Source organism: Brachyhypopomus gauderio, unplaced genomic scaffold, assembly GCF_052324685.1.
Source record: "Brachyhypopomus gauderio isolate BG-103 unplaced genomic scaffold, BGAUD_0.2 sc47, whole genome shotgun sequence".
Classification (NCBI taxonomy): domain Eukaryota; kingdom Metazoa; phylum Chordata; class Actinopteri; order Gymnotiformes; family Hypopomidae; genus Brachyhypopomus; species Brachyhypopomus gauderio.
In genome coordinates this window covers 2,399,458-2,420,909 of record NW_027506873.1, presented here as the reverse complement: position 1 = coordinate 2,420,909, position 21,452 = coordinate 2,399,458, and the positions used below count along the sequence as shown (strand labels likewise).

Here is a 21,452-nt window from a genome sequence, read left to right as displayed (position 1 = left end):
ATTTAGGATCTCTGCCATCCAACATGACTGATGTCTTTCTCTTCCTTGTAACTGTGGTTAAGTTGGCTTCATGTTCACATATTCGGAATTAGACATGTTATTTTAAATGTATTACTGTCACCATCTACAAATTGCCTTAACATTAACGAAAATGGCGGTCGTAAAGGCCGTAGAGCAGACCTGGGCAAACCAGGTGAGAGGCCAATCATAAATGAAACAAATATCTATGCCGTGCGTGCAATACAACTGTGACGCTTTTATTTTGAAAGCGCTACGTTTGTGTTAATTCCGTGTGGACGTACCTGCGTGTGTGTGTGAGCTGTGCGAGAAACACTGTAGGTGATCAGCGACAAGTTAAGGCTGAATTTATACTTTTGGGAGTGAACGTTGCACCTCGCGCGAACCTCCGCAAACGGCGGAAAATTTACGTGACGAATTTTAATTGTGCATTGTGTTCCAGGTTTGAAAAGTGCTGGAATTTAGGCTAAAGTACTTGAAAATGCTTGAAATTGTAACTGTATTTCGATTCACAACAAATAGCTGACTGAACAGGGGGGTATTCCAGAAAGTGGGTAAGTAAACAGAGTTAACGAAAGCTCAGGTTTTCCGTTCCAGAAACCGAGCTTAAGAGAGAACCTGAGTCAGCTGGGAAATATTGAAATGGACCTTGAAAGTGCCGTAGAAGTGCTTTAAAGCTAGGTTTAAGCCAGGTTTATAATTGACGCGGCGCGAGGGTCCGCGCGGCGAAAATTATGTAATCGTGGTGGCGGAGGGCCTCACGCGCTGTTGATTCGCAAGGTCGTGCACCTCTCGAATTTTGTAACTTCGCGCGCACGCAGCACTTCAGCGCAATGAACAGTCATGTTTGCAGGGTTCATACACCTTTACAAGGTGGAATTAAAGCATTTATACGTCACTTTCAAGGTCCATTTCAATATTTCCCAGCACGTTAAACTTAATTAAGTTAAATATTTATACATATTCGAAATGATCCGAAATAATTCGCTTTTTTATCACATTATTTAATTGTTGTTTATTTTCAAAATCTTAATGTCTTCACATTCTCTCATGTTTCATCCTGGAATTACAAGAGGCTCGTATTTGTTAACGTAATACAAGAAAACTGTTCATTCAGATATTTGTTGTGAAACGTAGTAGTTACAATTTCAAACAACATTTTCAAGTATTTAGCCTAAATTCCAGCACTTTTCAAATCTGAAACAAAAAGCAACATTAAAATTGGTCAGGTAAATGTTCCTTCCCCTGTTTTTGAGGGGTGTTTCTTTATACCAACACGCATCGTTTCGGAGAACACTGCACTGAATATGATGCGGCAAGTATAAACGCCTCTGCCGTTCGCGGAAGTTTGCGTGAGGTGGGCGGAGCCACTGTGATGACGTCATTATTGTTTGTGTGGCCCTCTGACACAATTCAGGTTTCTCATGTGGCCCCTTGTAAAAATTAATTGCCCACCCCTGCCGTAGAGCGATTTCAATTGTTTTAAAATTATCCTTCATAAGATAAAAACAAGTTGTATACATAGTGCACATTTTGTTAAATATTTCAGTAGTTTTTAAAATGTCCATAATAAGAGCATAATAATAAGTAATAGTACATTAAATGCATCTTAATCAACAACCTTGTTTTGTGGACTTATGATGGACTGTTTAAAAGCTATTGAAATAGTTCACAAAATCTGACCACCACAAATTGGTGCAAGGTATAAATACCCATCTTTTAGTTGTAAGTTGTGAGTTGAGATGCACTTAATGTAATACAACTTTTTTGGGTTTTTTTTTTTTTTGGACCGTTTAAAAGCTATTGAAATTACTGTTCAGTGCGCAGTGCTCTGGGGCCTTTACGACCTCCTTGCTTCCGTGTTAAGGTCATTTGTAGACGGTGCCTTAACGTTGCGGTGACAGGAGTATATGACGTGTTTTTTTATACATCTGTTCCTGACGTAAACAAAGTTGTAGATGTTTGTCTTGGTTGAAATCAGTAATCAGAATTTGCATATTTTGGCACTTTTAACTTAGGCATTGAAGAAAGAATTCCGAATATGCGAACGTGAAACCAACTTGACTGAACTTTCCGAGTATGCATGAGTGACTTCTGATCCCTTTAAAATTAACTTAATTCAATTTATTTTCAATTTATTATATTTACTTAAAACTATGTACAGTTATAAAGGAATGTGTCCTCTTATGGTCCCACAGAGATGTAGACTGTGTGAAAGTACGATATTTTTGTCTTTTTCAACAAGCTAACGCTGAAGTTTCAGCTGGCTGCTTCGCGAGTCACGTGATCGGATTCCCGCCTTTGTTGATGGGCAGAGACGAACGTGTGAGTGGAGCTACAGCATATCGATTAACTTTTAACATACAAACTCAAAAGGAAATGGTGCATATTTTTCCAATGACAAAAAATCCTCACCCATAAAAAATAATGCTGTTGCATCACCTGTCGCCACTGGCGAGTGAAATAATTATATTACTCGCAAATTAATATTTATGGTCGCGATTGCGACCATTTTAGTCGCAGTCTGGAGCCCTGGCGTGTGCCTCTGTCTTTTTTTACACAAAATTAGAAGAGTAACATATTATTATAAATTTTAAATAATTAAAAAAATAATAATTACGCCGTTTATTGTCTAGCTCAAGCTGCGGACTGGAAAATGGATCAGTAAGTGGATCGGCCGCATTCGCCCGATATCCGATACTGTATCAGATCGGTCCCATCTCTAGCCTGGACAGGATGGGAGCGAAAGCATAGCCCTTGGAAATACACCCTCTGCTGCAAGGTGGAGCTCCTTACTGGGAAGCTATGGGGGTGCTAACAGGTGGAGGTGGAGGGTTGGGAGTGGTTGAAGAAGCAGTAATGAAATGGCGAGTCACATGCTTGAAATTCGACAAGAATCACATGCTGTCCCCGCCATGTCTCCTCTGTCCCCGCCATGTCTCCTCTGTCCCCGCCATGTCTCCTCTGTCCCCGCCATGTCTCCTCTGTCCCCGCCATGTCTCCTCTGTCCCCGCCATGTCTCCTCTGTCCCCGCCATGTCCCATCTCACCGCCGGCAGGTGCTGTCACATTGACGAAGCACCGTTTCCCAAAACCCGACTGACCGTGACGGCGAGAGAGGACATTGTCAGTCCACACGAGCGGCTTGCCCGGCGCTGGACCGCACTTGAAGCATCACACCCAGCAACGGGAGGTTCGGGTACCTGAGGCGTCGGCCGTTTCTTCGGGACCCGGGCGGAGGCCGGTGGTGCGGGGAAGTGAACCCCTGGCCTGGGGTTTGAAGATGGAGGACGAGAGCTCCTCCAGGGAGGAGCCCAGGAGGTACGCCGCCTTCTGGGCCCATTCGTGTCTGGCAAACTGCTTGCGGCCAGCTGAGGAAGGAGAAAGCGGAGTGTCATTACGCCCTCACAGCCATCATGCTCGACCATGTGCAAAACACACTCCACACACATCATGTTCTGGGCTTATGGCACAACTCGTGCATCACATCATGTTCACTGCGCTGATCTGATCACACTGCAGGATCTACACGCCTCCGTTCCCTGTTCACACAACGCACAACAGCGCTTTGAACCCCTCAGACTGAAGATCAAAGAATTTGTCATTCGATGGAATTTTTTATATTTCGCCGCACAGTCTCTTAAGAGAAGAAAAACATCAGACAGAGAAGACGGAGAGCACCAACACCTCAGCGCTACGTCAGGGGGGGAAGCCTGCTGTTCTCGGCCCACCAGGGCTGGTTGAAAGATGGAAATGCAGTCAGGCACCTCCATTAAAATGCTAATAACTAAACCGTACGCCGTCCAAAAAAAACGGACAGAATCCACACACACATGCACACACACTCACGCATGCACACAAAGAGTAAATATACACAAAAGAGCTTTTACCTTCGTTGGACTCTGGGTTACGATGGGGGTCGGCATGCAAGGTCAGCGTGCGAGTGAAAACAGCAGGGTTAGAACACAGCTAAAACAACGCAGCACACTGGAGTTCTGCTAGGACTTCACACTTGCATGCAGGGTCCCAACAGACACACGGAACATACAGATGCATACACAAACAAACTGCCTCCCACACACCCCACAAAAGTATTCTGTGGTAACATGCAGTTGTGTTTACAGGACATTAAAGCTTAGTTCTAAATGCAGAACACCTATTAGCAGAATCGTTATGAGCTCAGTAGATAAGTGTAATCAACATGTTTGCTTGATGTCATTACCATCATTAGCGCCTACACTTATTAACCTCACGTCACCCTCCCTGAGAAAAGCTGCTTTCAGAGCCACTGGGTCCCAAGTGTTAGCCAAATGCCTTATGAATCACTCTGCTGCCACTTAGTGGTTGCAAATGAGAATGCGGGTAAAAGTTGACATGCGAAATTGTGTTTCAACATTTTTAAGAAAAACTTGTTTTTTCTCCACACACAAAGGAAAGAAAGGACAGGAGTGAATCTCAAACTCAAGCATAAAACACCGTCTCATCTGGGACGCTCATTACCGCATTCGTCTACGAGCGAGACTGCACGTTGGGGGCAATGGCAGACAAAACGAGCATCAGATGAGCCATAACTTTTATAGAGGTCATTGCAATTCATCACAATACGTTTCAAAATACTTGCAATCATGTGTGCTTGCCGGCATGCCGTTAAATTCCGTGCTCAGTAATGTGCATTTTAAGGGTGCAGGGATGCCGTTAGTGGGGTGATGGTTACCTTTGGTGGCTCCAGCCGCTCCGAGGTGGTAGATGGCCCCCAGGACCTGCCAGAATGCCCGCTGTTCCTCCACAGAGATACCCAGCACCTTCATGGCAGCCTGGAGCTTTGTGAACTGCTGTGTGGCTTTCTGCTTGTCCTCTGGCTAGAACAAAAATACACAGGAAGTAGTTGTGTGATTGTGTGTGTGTGTGTGGATCCGAGATGAACAGAACAGGGACATGGGAGTGGGGGCCATTCACCTTGGAAAGAGGCACAATACCAAAGGCGCTGGTCTCGGCAAAGTGGTTGAAGTGCAGATCGGTCCTGGAGGGAGGTGCCAAAAGTTAGAGGCGGAGCTTGAGGCAACAGACCTCGGGAAGTCCTGGTTACAATAAATACAGTTGACCCCACGAAGGAGGCGGGGCTTACTTGAGAGAGCTGTCAGCGCCTGCCATTAAGTAGTAGAAGACATTGAAGGTGGACTCTGCCTCAGGTCGCCGGGCAACCCATGACCTCTCCAGCAGCATGGTCTGGGGGAAGGGCAGGTGTCATTAAGGTCCCGCCTCCAGGGGGAGGGGCGTGAGGGCGAGCGAGGAGCCGACCCCTACCTGAACGGAGGCCGACGCCACCTGCCCAGCCTGGTCAAAGTCCAGGGACACGATGTGGGAGAAGCGGCTGGCGTTGGCGTTCGCAGACGTGCCGCTGTTGCCAAAGGCCTCCAGGATGCTGTAGACGGCCTGCCACTTCTCAGCTAGTAAAATAAACAAATAAACATAAACAGAAGTGAAAGCAGACAGCCATCAAAAGGGGAGCAGTGGTCACGGCTGCCTGTCCTTCCGTCTCACAGCTTCCTTCCGGCAAGTCATAAGTCATAAGCGATGAGTGGCTCCCCACTTTAACCTGAAAGGCACCAGCAAGCAGGAAACCCCCTCCAGCACCTGAGTAAACTTTGCCGTTGCTGCCGGCGACGGACACCAGGTACTGCAGCAGATGCTGGCAGTTGGTGGTCTTTCCTCCGCCGCTCCGGCCCAACAGCACGATGGCCTGGTCCTGCCGCGTGGTCAGCAGGCTGCGGTAGGCGGCCTGCCCCACGCCGTACACGTGTGGCGCCACGTCCTCCCGACGGCAGCCCTTAAACATGTGCATCACCTGAGGGCAGGGGACAGGTCGGTCAACCAGCCAATCATAATGTGGAGGCGGAGCCTATTTTCGGGCACGCCCATAAACAATAACCCATAAAACCCAAAGAAATTACATCGGTTGGGTACAGTATGGCCGTTTGTGGCACTAGTGGCTCTGCCTGCACCGTACACTTTAAGCCCCCTCACCTTCTCAGAGTACATGGCCGGAGTGCTGATGGGGTTGATGACCACCATGTTTGGCCCAGCGTGTGTGTGGATCAGGTTGGCTCCATAGCGCTGGCGGAGACAGTGCATGACGCTGGACTCGTTCAGGTAGGGCAAGGTGACCAGATCCTCCACGCGGTCCAGCGACGGAGGGTTTGCCTAGAAGGACCAACATTGATCAGCAGGGGTTGTCGCTACCTGCCGTCCCAGGTGAACTGCGCTCATTGGCCACCAGGCCATGAGTGGTCTGGTCTGATTGGCTAGATTCTCGGTGCACGTGATGTAACCGATCAGTGATTCAAGGTGTGAAAGTGATTCAGTGTTGGAAAGGCCATTGTTGGCTGCAATATGCAGAGGGCAATCAAACAGGCGGCTCTGTGGACGTGTGAACACTCCGAGCAGATGGCATTCCAGAACATTCCTCACAGCTTTTAGTATCACATTAGCGGCCGTCACTCCACATGGTGTCTGGGGTGCTAAACTGGCCTCCACCCTCACCTGCAGGAGGGCGTTCATCTCCGTGAAGGATGGAGTTGCCTTCAGGGCATGCTGCCCCGTCTCCTGTACCACTCCTGCTTTAATTACAACCTTCACTTAGTTTTAAATCAATGTTTCTCACAAGGAAGTAGGTCAACAACCAGACGCTGGTGTGATTATGGGATTATGTCATATGTCAGATGGCTCTCAGTTTTGACTGTGGATCGAATCCAGACAATTGTGTCTAAAACTGTTTTGAAGTTAGCATCTTTGTTCTCATAAGAAAAGCAAAAATAATCATCCAAATTGTCCTGCTATGCCACATTCTAAAAAAACTAGATGTTTCACATATGAATAGAAAAAGTTTTGAATGAATAATTTCAGTGTTTTCTTCAATCCAGGCTTATACAAATATCATTGTTTGTATTGTAGCTATTTTTGTTTTGCCTGTGTTAGTTTGTTTGCCTGGATATCCAGGTATAGCTGGATACACTAAGGCTATCTGACTCCAGTCCAGTCCTGTGTGATTCTAGCCAGTCCAGGTTTTTGCTCCGTTCTAGCTAGGACCCTAAGGCCTGCAGACCTCCATATACAGCAGGAACTATAGTAAAACCTGGACTGGCTCAAGAATCCCAGGGTGAGGAGTGGGGCGGCACCACGCACCTTCTCCACATCGTCCTCATCCACCTCCAGCAGCTGGCCGTCGTGCTCCAGCCGGATCCGCACCTTCCCCTCCGGCACGCTGCCCTCCTCCGCCTTCTGCTGTGTCGCTACGGAAACAGACAGGCCGCATGTGTCAACGTTAGCGTGAGCACTGCCGCGTGTTGCTACGCTCTGTGTAGTTGCCAAAGAGGAAGCGTCATAAAAGGGATCTGAATGCGGCTAAAGGGCCTCACTCGTGCAGTCTGACAGACTGGGCAGACAGCTAGAACTTCCTCTCTCAGCTCTGCATACAAAACAGCTCGTCCTTCAGATCCAATCATGCATGTCATTGTTCATGGAAGATCTATACGGTGTATGCATCTACATGGCACTGGAGACACACAGCGGGCCTACTAACCTAAAGAGAAGCCTTCTTTGTGGACCAGCCATACTTTCTCTGTGCTGTACCAGGCCTGTTCAGCGGCGATCTGTTCCTCCGTCTTCACCTGTGGGAGAGAGGATGGAGACGGCAGGGAGGAGTCAGCAAAAACCATGGTGACGAACTCGGAACTCCCTTCACTCACCATGGTGACGAGCTCGGAACTCCCTTCACTCACCATGGCGACGAGCTCGGAACCCCCTTCACTCTCCATGGCGACGAGCTCGGAACCCCCTTCACTCACCATGGCGACGAGCTCGGAACCCCCTTCACTCACCATGGCGACGAGCTCGGAACCCCCTTCACTCACCATGGCGACGAGCTCGGAACCCCCTTCACTCACCATGGCGACGAGCTCGGAACCCCCTTCACTCACCATGGCGGCGAACTCGGAGCCCCCTTCACTCACCATGGCGACGAGCTCGGAACCCCCTTCACTCACCATGGCGACGAGCTCGGAACCCCCTTCACTCACCATGGCGACGAGCTCGGAACCCCCTTCACTCACCATGGCGACGAGCTCGGAACCCCCTTCACTCACCATGGCGACGAGCTCGGAACCCCCTTCACTCACCATGGTGGCGAACTCGGAGCCCCCTTCACTCACCATGGCGACGAGCTCGGAACCCCCTTCACTCACCATGGTGACGAGCTCGGAACCCCCTTCACTCACCATGAAGCCGCCTCCCTCCTGCATCAACAGCAATGCAGCGTGTGAAGGGGACCAAGCACTCCTGAACACTGTGAACCGTGACAGTGGGCTACGGCATCTGCTCCAAAGCCTCGATAACGTGAACACGCTTACACGGACGCAAACATGCCGAATGGCGGCTGCCCGTTTGTGTGTGTGAAGTACATGGTGAACCGCTACTGCACTACACTGTTTCTGTTCCTGTTTTGCCAACGTTAACACCACCCCAGTTACCCAGAAGTGATCACCACAACTTTCCTCTATTCACACACAGCCCTGGCCCAAAGACGTCTCTGCACAACCACTGCTAAGATGACGGAGAATTATGTAGAAATTGGGACGATTCGCTATTCGTATGATTACACATCATGATTATGATTATGATTACGGTGTATGAGGCTTCTAGATGGGCAGTGTTGAGTTGTTTATGCATCTGTAAATTTGATCTGGGGAGAACAGGTCAAAGGATCTCGGAGAGAGACGGCCTTGCTCCGGGTAATGGGACACTGACACTCTTCCAAGGCTTGGACACCGGAGAAGGGAGCAAGTCTGTAAGGGTTTATGACTAGCGGACGACTCTGTTGAAATGGGTGTGTAATGGTTTGGGTTACACAGCCGTTAAATGGCCAAGATCCTTTTAGGAAGACTTTCCATGGTAGTACAGTTTCATCGGCATCTCTGCAGTCGGTTGGCTTTCCTGGGCCGAAGTGATCTCGACTGGCCAGGAGAGGGCGCCAGGGTCCACTACTCATGCAAGCCCGAGCCCCAACAAACTACATGCAACTCAAAAGTGTCTCAGCCTAAAAACAAACCTCACACTTCCAAAATGCATTAAGGTAAAAAAAAAAAAAAAAAAAAGACTCAGAGATGCACAGAGGCTTCGACATACATGCCACTGCAAACATTTATCTCCCAACCAGAGCACCTCTTCTAAGAGCACAAATAAAAACTGCAGAGTCAGAAAACAAATAAACAAATATCACTACAGGCAAGCAGGGGTGACGCTGCAGTAGACTACTGAGAGGGTGGGACCATCCATCCAACTTCATAATTTATGGGTCACAGCAGATGGCCGAGTGTGAATGAATGAATGTACATTTATCCAGCGCCTCAGAGCCCACGGACCCTGCGAGCAGTACCATCTCCACACCCAATCACTCCTCTCAGTACTCCATGGCTTAGGAACCACATGCATCTCTTCAAACACCCTCTGCATAAACACACAAACACACAGTGCAGTGCATTTCAGTCAGGCATAATCGTGGCCAGACCTTGGTTTGAGAGGCAGCGGCATGAGCCGCCTGCAGAAAGGCCACGGGGTCCTCTGCCTTAGCCTGGAGAGAGACAGGGTGTACGAGGGAGGGCAGACCAAGAGGGCAAATGTCACATACAAGAAAGTAAACAAAGAGGCCTCGTTTAGGCTCCATTTATAGCTTGCACTTAAAATAGATTTCTAATCTGGCTTATGCTTCTGATCACTCCCTTGTGTTTACATCTGTTTAGATTATATACGTGTAATCTTGCCGTCTTGAATTCTGGGTACAGTGATCAGATGTAATCATTCAGGTCTCAGGACATGGTCACTGAACCAGTAGAACTGAGCTAACAGCATGACCAGGCATGATGTCACTGTAAAGGGATCAGAGAAATCCATTATTGGCTAAAGTTGTACAGGGTTCTGATTACATCACTAGACTGATGCGTCATCAGAACTTGAAGGCAAGTGCCTTCCTGCTAATGCAAACACACCATATGGAAGACCAATCACAGTCCACCTCCAGAGGCTGATTCAGTCACATTCCAGGAGCAGTGCATGCTGGGTAATGTATTTTTAATCCTATCATCATGTTACGCGGATACCAGATGGAATTGTAATGGGAGGTGCAAATGCATTAACAGAGACAGACAGACACATACATACATACAGACATACAACCAGAGAGACAGTCCAGAAAACACTTGGTGTGGTACAAATAACGATGACAAACATCTGTGTTAACTTTTCAATTAATTTCTAACTTGGGTGTAAGATAGGGCTGGGTTATACAGTTCATGTACAATCTTATTAGAGACACAGCAGAGAAGGTAGGCTCAGCACTGGGGAGGGGAGGATACCTTTATAGGGGGAAGATCAGAAAGAGAGAGAGAGAGAGAGAGAGTGTGAGTGTGTGTGTGAGAGAGAGAGAGAGAGAGAGAGAGTGTGAGTGTGAGTGTGTGTGTGAGAGAGAGAGAGAGAGAGAGAGAGAGAGAGAGAGAGAGAGTGAGTGAGTGAGTGTTGGCAAATATGCCCAGCAATCCCAGTCTGTAGCTAGACCATACACATCTTCACCAGGGACAGAATATACCTGAGAGGAGGCGGGGCTACCAGGCTGGGGCAGCAGCTAGCCACACACACACACACACACACACACACACACACACACACACACACACACACACAGAGTAGACCAAGGACATAAACACACAGTGACAGGGCAAGCGGCGAAAACCACAAGTACCAGAATGTCATCACACCTTAATATGGATACGGAACGGCGTGTCCTGCTTATAGTCAACGTAAGACTGTATGGGGTCTAAGGGCTCTAGGTGTAGAGCAACATTTGGCAAATCAAGGGCACGTAGGCCATTTGAACCACCTCTAAGACGTTTCAGAACGTCACACAAGCAAAGAAAATGCAATCAGCTGAAATTCCAAGTTGTGATCCAACAGCCTGCTGCACGAGGAGAGGAGAATTACAAACGCACCTCCCTATGGGAGGAGAAGAGCTGGATAGAGAGAGGAGACGGCAAAGAAGTGTGGAATACGGAGGAGGACAGAAATGATCTATTTGTGTAAAATGGGCCAGTGGAAATAAATACCTGAACAGCTTTGGGTAAGAGAGAGACTATACTCTCCAAACATGAACCCACCAAACATTCCAGTGCTCAAATCCCACTGCTTAAACATTCCAGTGCTCAAATCCCACTGCTCAAACATTCCAGTGCTCAAATCCCACTGCTCAAACATTCCAGTGCTCAAATCCCACTGCTCAAACATTCCAGTGCTCAAATCCCACTGTCTCTTGGACAAAGACAGAGACAGTAATCTCTGACAGAGATCTCTGAAAGAGAGAGAGAGAGAGAGAGAGAGTGTGTAATTTCTGAGAGAACCGGTCATCTCTAACAGAGATCTCCGAGAGAGACACAGAGTTATGCCCCATGTGTGTGGTGTTCCACGGTGGGCCGTCCTTCACACCATCCTTCCCAGATCTGTGGAACACACAGTGTGCTTCACATGCACAATCAGACACATCAGAGTCTTCACCATGCGTGATCAGACGGTCTGAGCACAGATGCCCGCCACACTAAAGCCGAACCAGAATGTGGCGTCTGCCAACCATACACTACATGGCTAGAGCGTCTTCCCTGTGTAAATAATGCTTGAAACAAATATGAAGAGATTCAGGCCACCAGCATGCTTGGCATTTTATTTTGGCTGTTGGCACCGCCACAGTACATGGAGAAGCAGGACTGAGGGAGGAGTCTGGGACACAGGGGTCGAGCAGAGGGGTGGGGCTTATTCAGAGAAGGTCAGCCACACAGCCCTGGGTGGGCAGGGCTTGCTATCGGTCGCCATGTCAGCAGCTATGACAGCAAGGCTGTGGGGTCAGCATACAGACAGGCAAGTTGAGGAGAAAAAATGAATAGAAAGAGTGAGAGAGAAAGGGAGTGTGAGTGGGAGAGAGGGAAAGAGTGAGAGTTACATCAGGATGGTGTACAGTGAGGATCTCCTCCAGACGCTTGTGGTCTGCCTCAGTCGGCGCCAGCGGAGATCCCTACAGACACAACCAATCAGGGGGGAGAATACACGCGGCAGGAGGCAGAGTACAGGAAGTGCAGACAGAGATATGGCAATTTAAAAGTCCTGGCGTGTTAAGTCTGCTTCACACATTATCTACGGACTGACTGTTGTGTAATTTAAAGAGAAGGATAGACACCGACATCAAATTTGGAGATGTGATTTTGTGGCCGGTCAAAAAAAAAAAAAAAAAAAAAGCACAGAAAAGAAAGACAAAAAACACACACACACACACACACACACACACACACTTTCCTATACTTGACCAGTATAAGGTAAACACTTTTTACAACACATCTGCCTTGTGTTCCATGTTTAAATGTGGGCCTGCTCATGTACTGCAGTGCTCTCTCTCTCTCTCACACACACACACACACACACACACACACACACCTGTTGGCCAGCAGGTGTGGCAGCCTGAGCCCGAGCTGTCCCGGGGGTGGGCTTCCCAGCAGGTGCGGCACTGGGCCGGGACCCTCCCTTTACCTTCAGAGCCACAAACACATACGCATACCACAGTATGTAAGAGAGGCTGAAGAAACCCGCACACACACACACACACAGGTGACAGAACACCAGTTAACTTGGTAGAGACAAAAAACCGCAACCGTGTCATGCACAAATTGTGACATCACAACTGAGCCTATTCACAAACAGTGCACAGGAAGTTCAGACTACCACAGAGGAAGTGCAGTGCTACCACACAGGAAATGCAGCAGTAACAGCCCAAAACCATAAGGAGAAAGAACACGTGACTCTTAGACTGCACATGCGTGGGCTAAACCACATGGCTGACCAGAATATTCTTTTAGTACTGAGCCCAAGTATTTATGTGACGTAGGAGCCCAGTAGAACAGCGATGACTCACTAGCCAAAATCTGTTACAGGTTAGATTGCAGGCCACTGTGTTACTGACAGGTCAAACTGTGAAGTGTATTAGTAAAATTATGTTAAAGATCTCGGAGGACGTGAGCTTTCAAACTGAACATGCATCACACACACACACACACACACACACACACACATGCCTTCTCTACCTCTTGCTTCCGGACTGCAGTATGGCGAGAGACGGGAATGAAACCTGCAGGGGGCGCTAGAGGGTCCACTTTGGGCCTGGGGATGAATCCTGCCACCGGAGCAAAAGGGTCGCGTTTTGGGCCGGGCACAAAGCCAACAGGTGGTGCTGAAAGGTCAGGCTTAAGGGGCGGGGAAGCAGGAGGTGGAGCGATATCATTGGACTTAGAGGTAGGAGGAAAGGCAGGAGGCGAAACCTGCGAATCTGGCTTGGCAGGCGGGATGAATCCAGTGGGCGGGGCCAGGGGGTCTGGTTTATGAGCTGGGAGAAAGCTGAGAGGCGGTGCCAGGGATGAGGCTTTAGGAGGGTTGGGCGTGGGAGGCGGGAGGGAGGAGTCAGGGGCCACAGCTGTAGGCGGAGCCTCTTGCAGCACCTCCTCCGCGGGTTTCTGCCTTTCCTCACTCTCCTCCTTTGACTCCTTGCGCTCGGATGCTCGAGAGCGGGCCCGGTGGTCTTTGGTCCTCCCACGCCCCATAAGACTAGTCAGGCCTATGGAGAGATCGTCCTCCTGACCAGAACCCTGAGCTTTGGTAACTTTTGGCACTGAGGTGACCATGGGGGCAGGTCTGGGGGGGTCCGGGCCCAGAGGGGGCTGTTCACCCAGTCCCGGATCCACCCTCCTCCCCATCCTTCGCACCAAGGGCCTCCGACCCAAACCCTGCGGCTCGCCGTCGTCCTGGACATGAGCACTGGAGGAGACACTGCTGCTCTGGTCTGGAGGAGGGGCCACAGGAACATGGCTAGCTCCGCCTCCTCCATCTGCTACAGACTGTGGGCGACCACTCATACTGCCCTCGCTGTCTGACTGTGTTCACACACACACACACACACACACACACACACACACACACACACACACACACACACACACACACACACACACACACACACACACACACACACACACACACACACACACACACACACACACACAGAGGTGATACTATTAAGGAAATTGAAATACAAAATGACAAAAACTACAGCTAAAGCTAACTATGAAGTTCTCAATAAAAGGAGCAACTTTCTCCTATGAAACAAAGGCATTTTGCCTAAATAAATATTATATCCCAGATCACAACATCACCTTTCAGTAAAAAAAAAAAAAAAACCCAGATTAAAAGATCACAGACTTCAGACAACCTCTAGCCTGCTTCTCAGCTCAACAAAACCGACGGCATCCAAGCCGAAGCGTACATCACACGTCACCGCTTCAGCCGCTGTTCTCCGTCTCACGGCGGAGGTTGGAGCTCATCCCCAACGCCTCCACCCGCACGTGCCACATCACCACACACCTTGCATTCAAACAGAGAGCGGGTACATTCCTCTCACCCGGCGTGGGCAGCCACCAGGGTTAACGGGCGGCGGGCGCGTTTGCAGTCATGCAGTGACTCCAGCTCTCACACATTACCGTCTGCAGGACCTATACGAGTCAGAACAGCACATCTGGAACCCCCCCCCACTCTCACACAGTCCGCCAGCCGTTCCGAGATCACGGCGATCTGAAAGAATCGCTCCTCGGGACCAGCTAAAGTACAAGAGTAGCATCTGCAAAACGGTGAAGCCGTTTCCGAGCCGGTCCGAGCCGGTCCCCTCCGAGCCCCCAGACGGACGGACCTTCATGTCTATCCTGAGCGTGATGGTGCTGGTCCTCTTCCAGCCGGGGGGAGCAGCGTCTGGTGGTCTCCCACCACCCAGCTCCACACGCGTCTCCACGGAGTGCATGTCGAACGCTCCCTCTCACACACACGTAAACGCACACACACACACACACATTCACGAGTGGCTCACACACCTTCCATTCGCGCCGACCCACTCGTGCTCCTCTCCAGCTATTTCTGTTCTCTCCGTCCTGCTCTTCTCTCCTCCCTCCCTCCCTCCCTCGCTCCCTCCCTCCCTCCCTCCCTCCCTCCCTCGCTCGCTATTCTAATTTGTCCCCCCTCCCCCCTCCTCTGGCTGCTGCTGTAGGAGGACGGACATCCACGTGCAGCTCACGCCTCACGGCATCACGTGCCTCGGTGGCTCTAGGAATATAAATCATCTGCTGCCTGCATCGGCGTCTCACGTGGGGGTAGATGGCAGCACGTATTACAGCAAGAAGAAGCGTACATGACTTGTATTGTTATTTTGAGTACACAACATCCCCTGAGGAGAATCCAACAGTCATGCAAGCTTCCCCTAAAAGGACTTGGATCATATTTTTACTCGGCTATCTTGCTGTAGTTTTCCCTTCCACTCTCACTAGTAGATCAGACGCAAAAACCCCTCTGATCTCAGACAACACAGCTGCCAGAAACGTGTCTTCTTGTAAACAGATTAAGTTGGCTTTGCCGAGACTTACAGGTAAGCCCCCGAACCAGACAAGAAGCTTTCAACATGAAATAGCTAGAAACACTTCATCAGCCACAAATAATGCCTATAAATAATGAAGAAAGCTTATAGAACATTCATTTTCTAACACGTTCTTCTATCGACTGCCAAGAGTGAAGCATTTCAGAGAATGCCAGGCGTGTGGCCAAGGAACTGTCTGTGGAGAAGATCGGGTGTTTATTTAATGTCCTTCTCCATCCAACACACAGGTGTCATGTCCTCCACTGTCCTAGCATCACACCATGTGCTATGAGGACTCACAAAGACCTAAAGACAATGGACCGCATTTCTCAACCTCCTCAGACCAAGACATTCCAGTTCTTGGCTGTTCACATTTTGCTGAAGGCAGTCATATTGGCAAGACGGATCTGATCCCAGATCAGCATTCCTACATTTGAGAAGTGCAGAAATGGCTTCACACTACGTACGACAACAGACAACCCGTCTAACGAGCAGGCAAACAGATGATGATGATGATGTACAAGCAGTTGGCCATGTGAAGTCTGTAATCTGTAAACTGGGGTGTAATTGTAGGTGCTGTACAGAATCTGCTCCCAGCACTTACGTTTGAGCCTCTGGATCCTGGAGCATTTTCATCTTTAACCTACAGGAAGGTAAGTGAACAGAAGCAGGGTGGAGGTTAAACACGGGCCGCTAAGGACCAGGCCGCACAGAACCGGGGCACGCCTCCCCGACCGAACAGACACGCATGCTTTTAACGTTCCAGCGGAAAACACCACAATCATAAAGGTGACGAGGGTGCCTGTGGCAGAGGCCCACGAGGTCACGATAGGATCGGTGGTCTGGCCTGCCCGCAAGAGCGGGGGCGTGGCCTCGTTCCCCTGCGGACATCTGATGGTGTTTAGCTTGAGCTGAACTGTGTGAGAGGCTGACACAGTCAGGAGAACACACACACACACACACACACACACACACACACACACAGGGAGAAAAGAGAGATGAAACGCCACTTCCCTTTTTTTCCCAGAATGAAAAGCGCGATGAGAAAGCCATGGAGACAGCCCTGTGGTCATGGGCCAAAGCAGGTCCAACAGGAGAGAGGAGAAGAGGAGGAAGAGAGGAGAGGAGAAGAGGAGGGGAGGAGCAGAGAGGAGGAAGAGAGGAGAGGAGAGGAGGGGAGAGGAGCAGATGTGATGGCGGGCTGATGTGACAGGGAGGAGCTCAGCTTGCAGGTCTTCACCGTAAAGCGTCTGGGTAGAGGGACTATACAGCAGGAGAGGAGACAGACAGCTAGAAGAGACAGAACAGAAGAGGATGGGGACACACACAGACTGGGTCACTACAGTCCGCAGTTAGATCAATGAGACATGCGGACGATACAATATCCTAAAGTCACTCAAACTCAGCATATATTTGCAGTCCTCATTGATACTTTGCTAAAGCACAATCACCCAATGACATTACTGAGTAGAATCACTGGGAGTGTTGCTGTGACCAGGCAAGTTGCTGGACACAGGCCAGTATTTTAATCACTAGCATGCCACAGACCTCCAACTCATGGATGAATTTAGCAGTTTTACCATTTGCCCAAAACATCAACTGAATGAGCACAATTGTTCGTCTTCCCCCAACACACATCACACTGTACACTGGCAGAGTTATAACACATCACTACACCAACACGGTTTTAACAAAATGTGTCATGTTCAGTAAACAGAGCAGATGATAACCTCATCACTACTAGGTCCTTTGGAGAGTGAACATCATAACTACATTTGTTCCATAGCATGGGTTTAATGTGTCCTCTTTTGTTGACTGGGCCGAGTTGCACACGGAAGCTAAACCAGGAGACGACGTCTTAAGACTCGACGTCTTGTACCACGGTTAAGGTACCGTGGGTAAGGTGTCGTGGTCAAGATACTGAGGTCGAGGTCTTGCGGGCGCACCCACATTCCACTCATTATTCCAGTCTTAGAAAAACCAGGTCCACTGAAGACCAGGACTGCGTTTCACGACCCGCCCGGGTGCCGTTGGACCTCACGCTTGTAGCAAGCATGCTGCTCAATATCCATCAACCTTACATGTAGACATTTTACAGGCCTTTTAAATCTGCAGCGCCATGCTAACATGCTATGCTAAAAAATCAGTCACACTGAAGTCCAAGAAAGTGCGTTTGATCTGGGCGACCAGCACCAATCCACACCCAAAAAGCTCACACTGACCAGGTCTTGTGAACATGGAGCCCCAAAGCCATTCCAGTTTATGAACCAGGCCTCTTGCATGAATATCAGGGCAGCTTTCATCAGCAAACCATGGTCCACTATAAATAGAGGCCTCAGTAATGGCCCTCCGTAAAGCGAGAGGGGTCTCACCGAAGAGCATGGCTCTCTTATCTCCATACCACGAGCCTGACCACCAGACACACACACACACACACACACACACACACACACACACACACACAGCCCCAAGTGCTCTCCGATACCTGTTTCCCACAGCTAGAAGCCTGCTGTAAGTCCTGCCTTTGCGTGGATCAGAGCTGGTCCAAGTTTGTCGGTAAGTGGTCGGCGTGTGTGTGGAGCACGGCGTGGGGCAGGACGTCACTGGTTTTGGGAGAGGTGGGGGGTAAAGTAATGCCTGACTGACGGTGGGAGGGAGAAGGGGAGGAACAGCTGTCACTCCCTACAGAGGGGGCTAAAAATAACAGCCAAACAACAGCCAAAAAGATCCATGGAGGTTACCCCCACACCACCATCTAATGCTTTTCAACCCATGTATACATCTCTCTCTCTCTCTCTCTCTCTCTCTCTCTCTCCCCCTCTCTCCCCCTCTCCCTCTCTCTCTCTCTCTCCCTACCCCCTTACTCTCTGTCAAAAACACATTCATGACAAGGTGCTTACACTTAAGAACTCAGAGGAAAGAGGGCTCTCCTCTGCTAGCCCCTACAATCCTAACAACACTTTATCCTCAGTTGCATTTTTGTTTAACATCTTCATATCTTCATATGGGATTACAGCTTTTATTAAGTACAACAAAGGGAATGCAGTGGGGAGTCTTTACTTCATCCAGGAACACAGTAGCATAGCAGATAAGTGGAGATATATGAGCAAAAAGCAATTAGACAGTGAAGTTAGTCACTAGGTCACTGTAATTTAAAAAATCGATGGTAACAAAATAATAAAGATACTGTGAAGATGTAATTGTATACAAGGACAACCACTACTTTACAAACAGTGTTCTAATCTAATTTTCTTTCCAATCTCTTTCTTACATACTGTTTTAGTTTAATCTATTTGTATATTATATATATATGACATTTGATTAAGTGAAATTAGTTGCACATCCAGTTCTTGGAGAGTCTGATTGTAATCTGCCGTACACTGAACAAACTTTATCAAGTCTTTAGGGTTCCCGGAGCTCACCACTACGGGGCGGTAACGTTCCCTTCATTTTATTCTCAAGTAAACCATTAGAGGGAGACATTTTTGCACAGGAACCTTAATTGTAGTTCATGGACACTCTCTCAGCTCGGTCCTCTCTAACAGTGAATAGATATGGTTGCAAGGATGTGAGAATCTGTTAGGATTTGGATACTTCAAGTGTGACAACGGCACTAAAACCTAAAGCAACAGGCAAGAAGATTTCACAAATGCAGCAGTCAAGGCTGTGCCGGAACTCACGCTGTTATTGGGACAGAATGACACAACTACCTGGGTGTGTTGTGTAAGGGGGAGTGGCATTGTATAAGTAGGGTTATCATGGCTGGCCTGGTTGCAAGTTGGGTGTGTATGTAGGCTCAAGAGATAACCAGTGACCATGAATGACTTCACTATAGGCATGGGAAAAAAAACAACTTGTGAGCGTATTTGAACCATATAATGGCCCATTCCTACCTAAACCAACAAAAACCGTGTTCTGCAAACAGCAATTTCACAGTCCCACGCAAATGAACAAGGTGCTATTGAACTAGTTTAGCAGGTCACCTTTAAGGCCAAAGGGCACTCAAGAAATGCCGAACAGACCCAGAAGTGAACGGACGTAGAAATTCCATCCCGGACAGCAGATGCGGGTGGAGGCACCGCGTTTGGGTGGGGAGCCTCCCTCCCTCCACTGCTCACACACCCGGCAGCGTAGCGCCCCATTAGCGAGAGGTGACATCACACTCAGCGTGCAGACGGCAGGATTAGCACACGGGGGTGAGATCACACTGGAGAGACGACAACTAGGTTGTTCACACAACCGCTTTTAAAAGGGAGTGAGGGGGCGGGGCCTCGCAACACCCCAGCTCCAATCAGAGCAAAGACTTCACTCGTCTGCAGAGTGAGAGCGGGACATTTTTTGTCAACTGGCAAGCAATAGAAATGCAGTATGCAGAGACAGAGACTCAGCAAGAGTTGGTCGGTGGGTCGTGCGTGGACGCAGAAGAAGGCCACACCCCCTCCACCATCTCCGATGTCCCCGTTACGTCCCCCGAGGGTGGTGCTCCGCCCCAAAGACACACAGTAGCGCAATGGCTACATGATACGGCAAAAAATCCCTTTGAACTTTTTGTCTAACACACACACCTCTTACATGAGATCCTAACCAATGTGTACACACAGTTATACCATATTAGACATTCTGACATTGGATTTTCAGTCATAGGCGGAGCAGATGTAGAGTTTTAGCCACAAGGCTAAAGGAACAGAGGTGAGATATTAACCTCCATTAGGACCAGTTACCCACAATTACTGAGATTAATCAGATTACTGGGATGACAACGTCAAGATACTGATAATGAGATGAGACATCCAGCCCTCTCCCCGGTCTGAACTCCTGGCCGGGGTCTAGGGACAACCAGGTCCAGACAAACCCAACGGGGGTTGTGACAGGCCTCTATGGCTGGGCCAAAGCCTTCTACAGAGGCCCACTCACTCCATCCAGCCGGATCTACATCGAGACATGACCGGGACGTGACATGGCAACACAGCGTGCACCACAGAACGCTCAGAACCGCGACCAGACCGCCATGGTGAGCAAAGACGGCCTGGCCATCGCTTAAAAAAATTATTAAACAAACAAATAAAAAAACTCCCATGAATGAACGGAAGCGTTTGTGGCACGCACGCGGGACGGAAGCTTTTATTCACAGCCCAACAAACGACGAGTGAAGCAACAACATCCGAGCAAACAGAGCACACGAAGACGCAGCACCCTAAAACCGAACCCCACCACATACACCCGGTGCTACGCCTTCTTTCAGCGGTCCCTGGAGGAAAAGACGAGTCCATATTCGGTACGGCGCAGGTTTTCTGTATGCCAGGCTAATGATACGTCACACTACAGCATCTGTTCCCCAGACCGCTGAGCTGCGAGAGATCCAGCAGGATGTCCCTGGTGCCGAGAGGAGCTAGCCAATCAGCATCTTCCATGAGTCCTTAGCAGCCTGTCCAAGAAGACCAGCTGAGGACACATCACTGTCTCCTGTGTCCACGCTTAGCCATTACAGGTCTCGCCCTCCAACCCAAACACTATGAGTGGACGTGCACCTAACTCCCCTACAATATACAGCTGGAATGCTTCTAAATATGTAAGAAAGCAAATGTAATGTGCCATGTTGGCCGCGATGCACAGAAACCTGCAGCCCTTCCTGTCGGTCTTCCCGCCTCCTTTTTTGATTGGCTTTGGAGGGTCGTTAAGGTGGACATGCTTAGTGTCAAAACACCCGAATGCATCTACAATGAAATTGCCTGGATGAGAGAACCTTTATTTTGGCAGGTAGCAGGGCTTTTTTTTTGTCGTAGTCCCAGGGAGAGTTCAAAAGCCAACTTATAACTTTTAAGACACTGGCAAATACAGAGCCCTGAGCCACATACTAACAGCAATACAGCCCTGTGTCTTAGTCACAAAGCTTTTAAGACCAC

General features: G+C 49.1%; 1 protein-coding gene across 7 annotated transcripts in view; it reads right to left on the bottom strand.

Moving 5' to 3' along the window:
- Positions 1–21,452, bottom strand: part of myo18aa (myosin XVIIIAa) — a 72,754-nt gene that overhangs the window by 40,537 nt on the left and 10,765 nt on the right. For 2 of the 7 annotated variants that reach the window (XM_076986662.1, XM_076986663.1), the window contains exons 3-12: positions 7,597–7,684; positions 7,200–7,306; positions 6,042–6,218; positions 5,652–5,862; positions 5,322–5,464; positions 5,143–5,243; positions 4,974–5,037; positions 4,732–4,876; positions 3,908–3,919; positions 3,221–3,388 (exon numbers count right to left, since the gene is read on the bottom strand). In XM_076986662.1, coding sequence (XP_076842777.1) covers positions 3,221–3,388; positions 3,908–3,919; positions 4,732–4,876; positions 4,974–5,037; positions 5,143–5,243; positions 5,322–5,464; positions 5,652–5,862; positions 6,042–6,218; positions 7,200–7,306; positions 7,597–7,684 — 1,216 coding nt within the window. The other 5 variants (XM_076986659.1, XM_076986660.1, XM_076986661.1 and 2 more) reach the window with 5 other exon arrangements.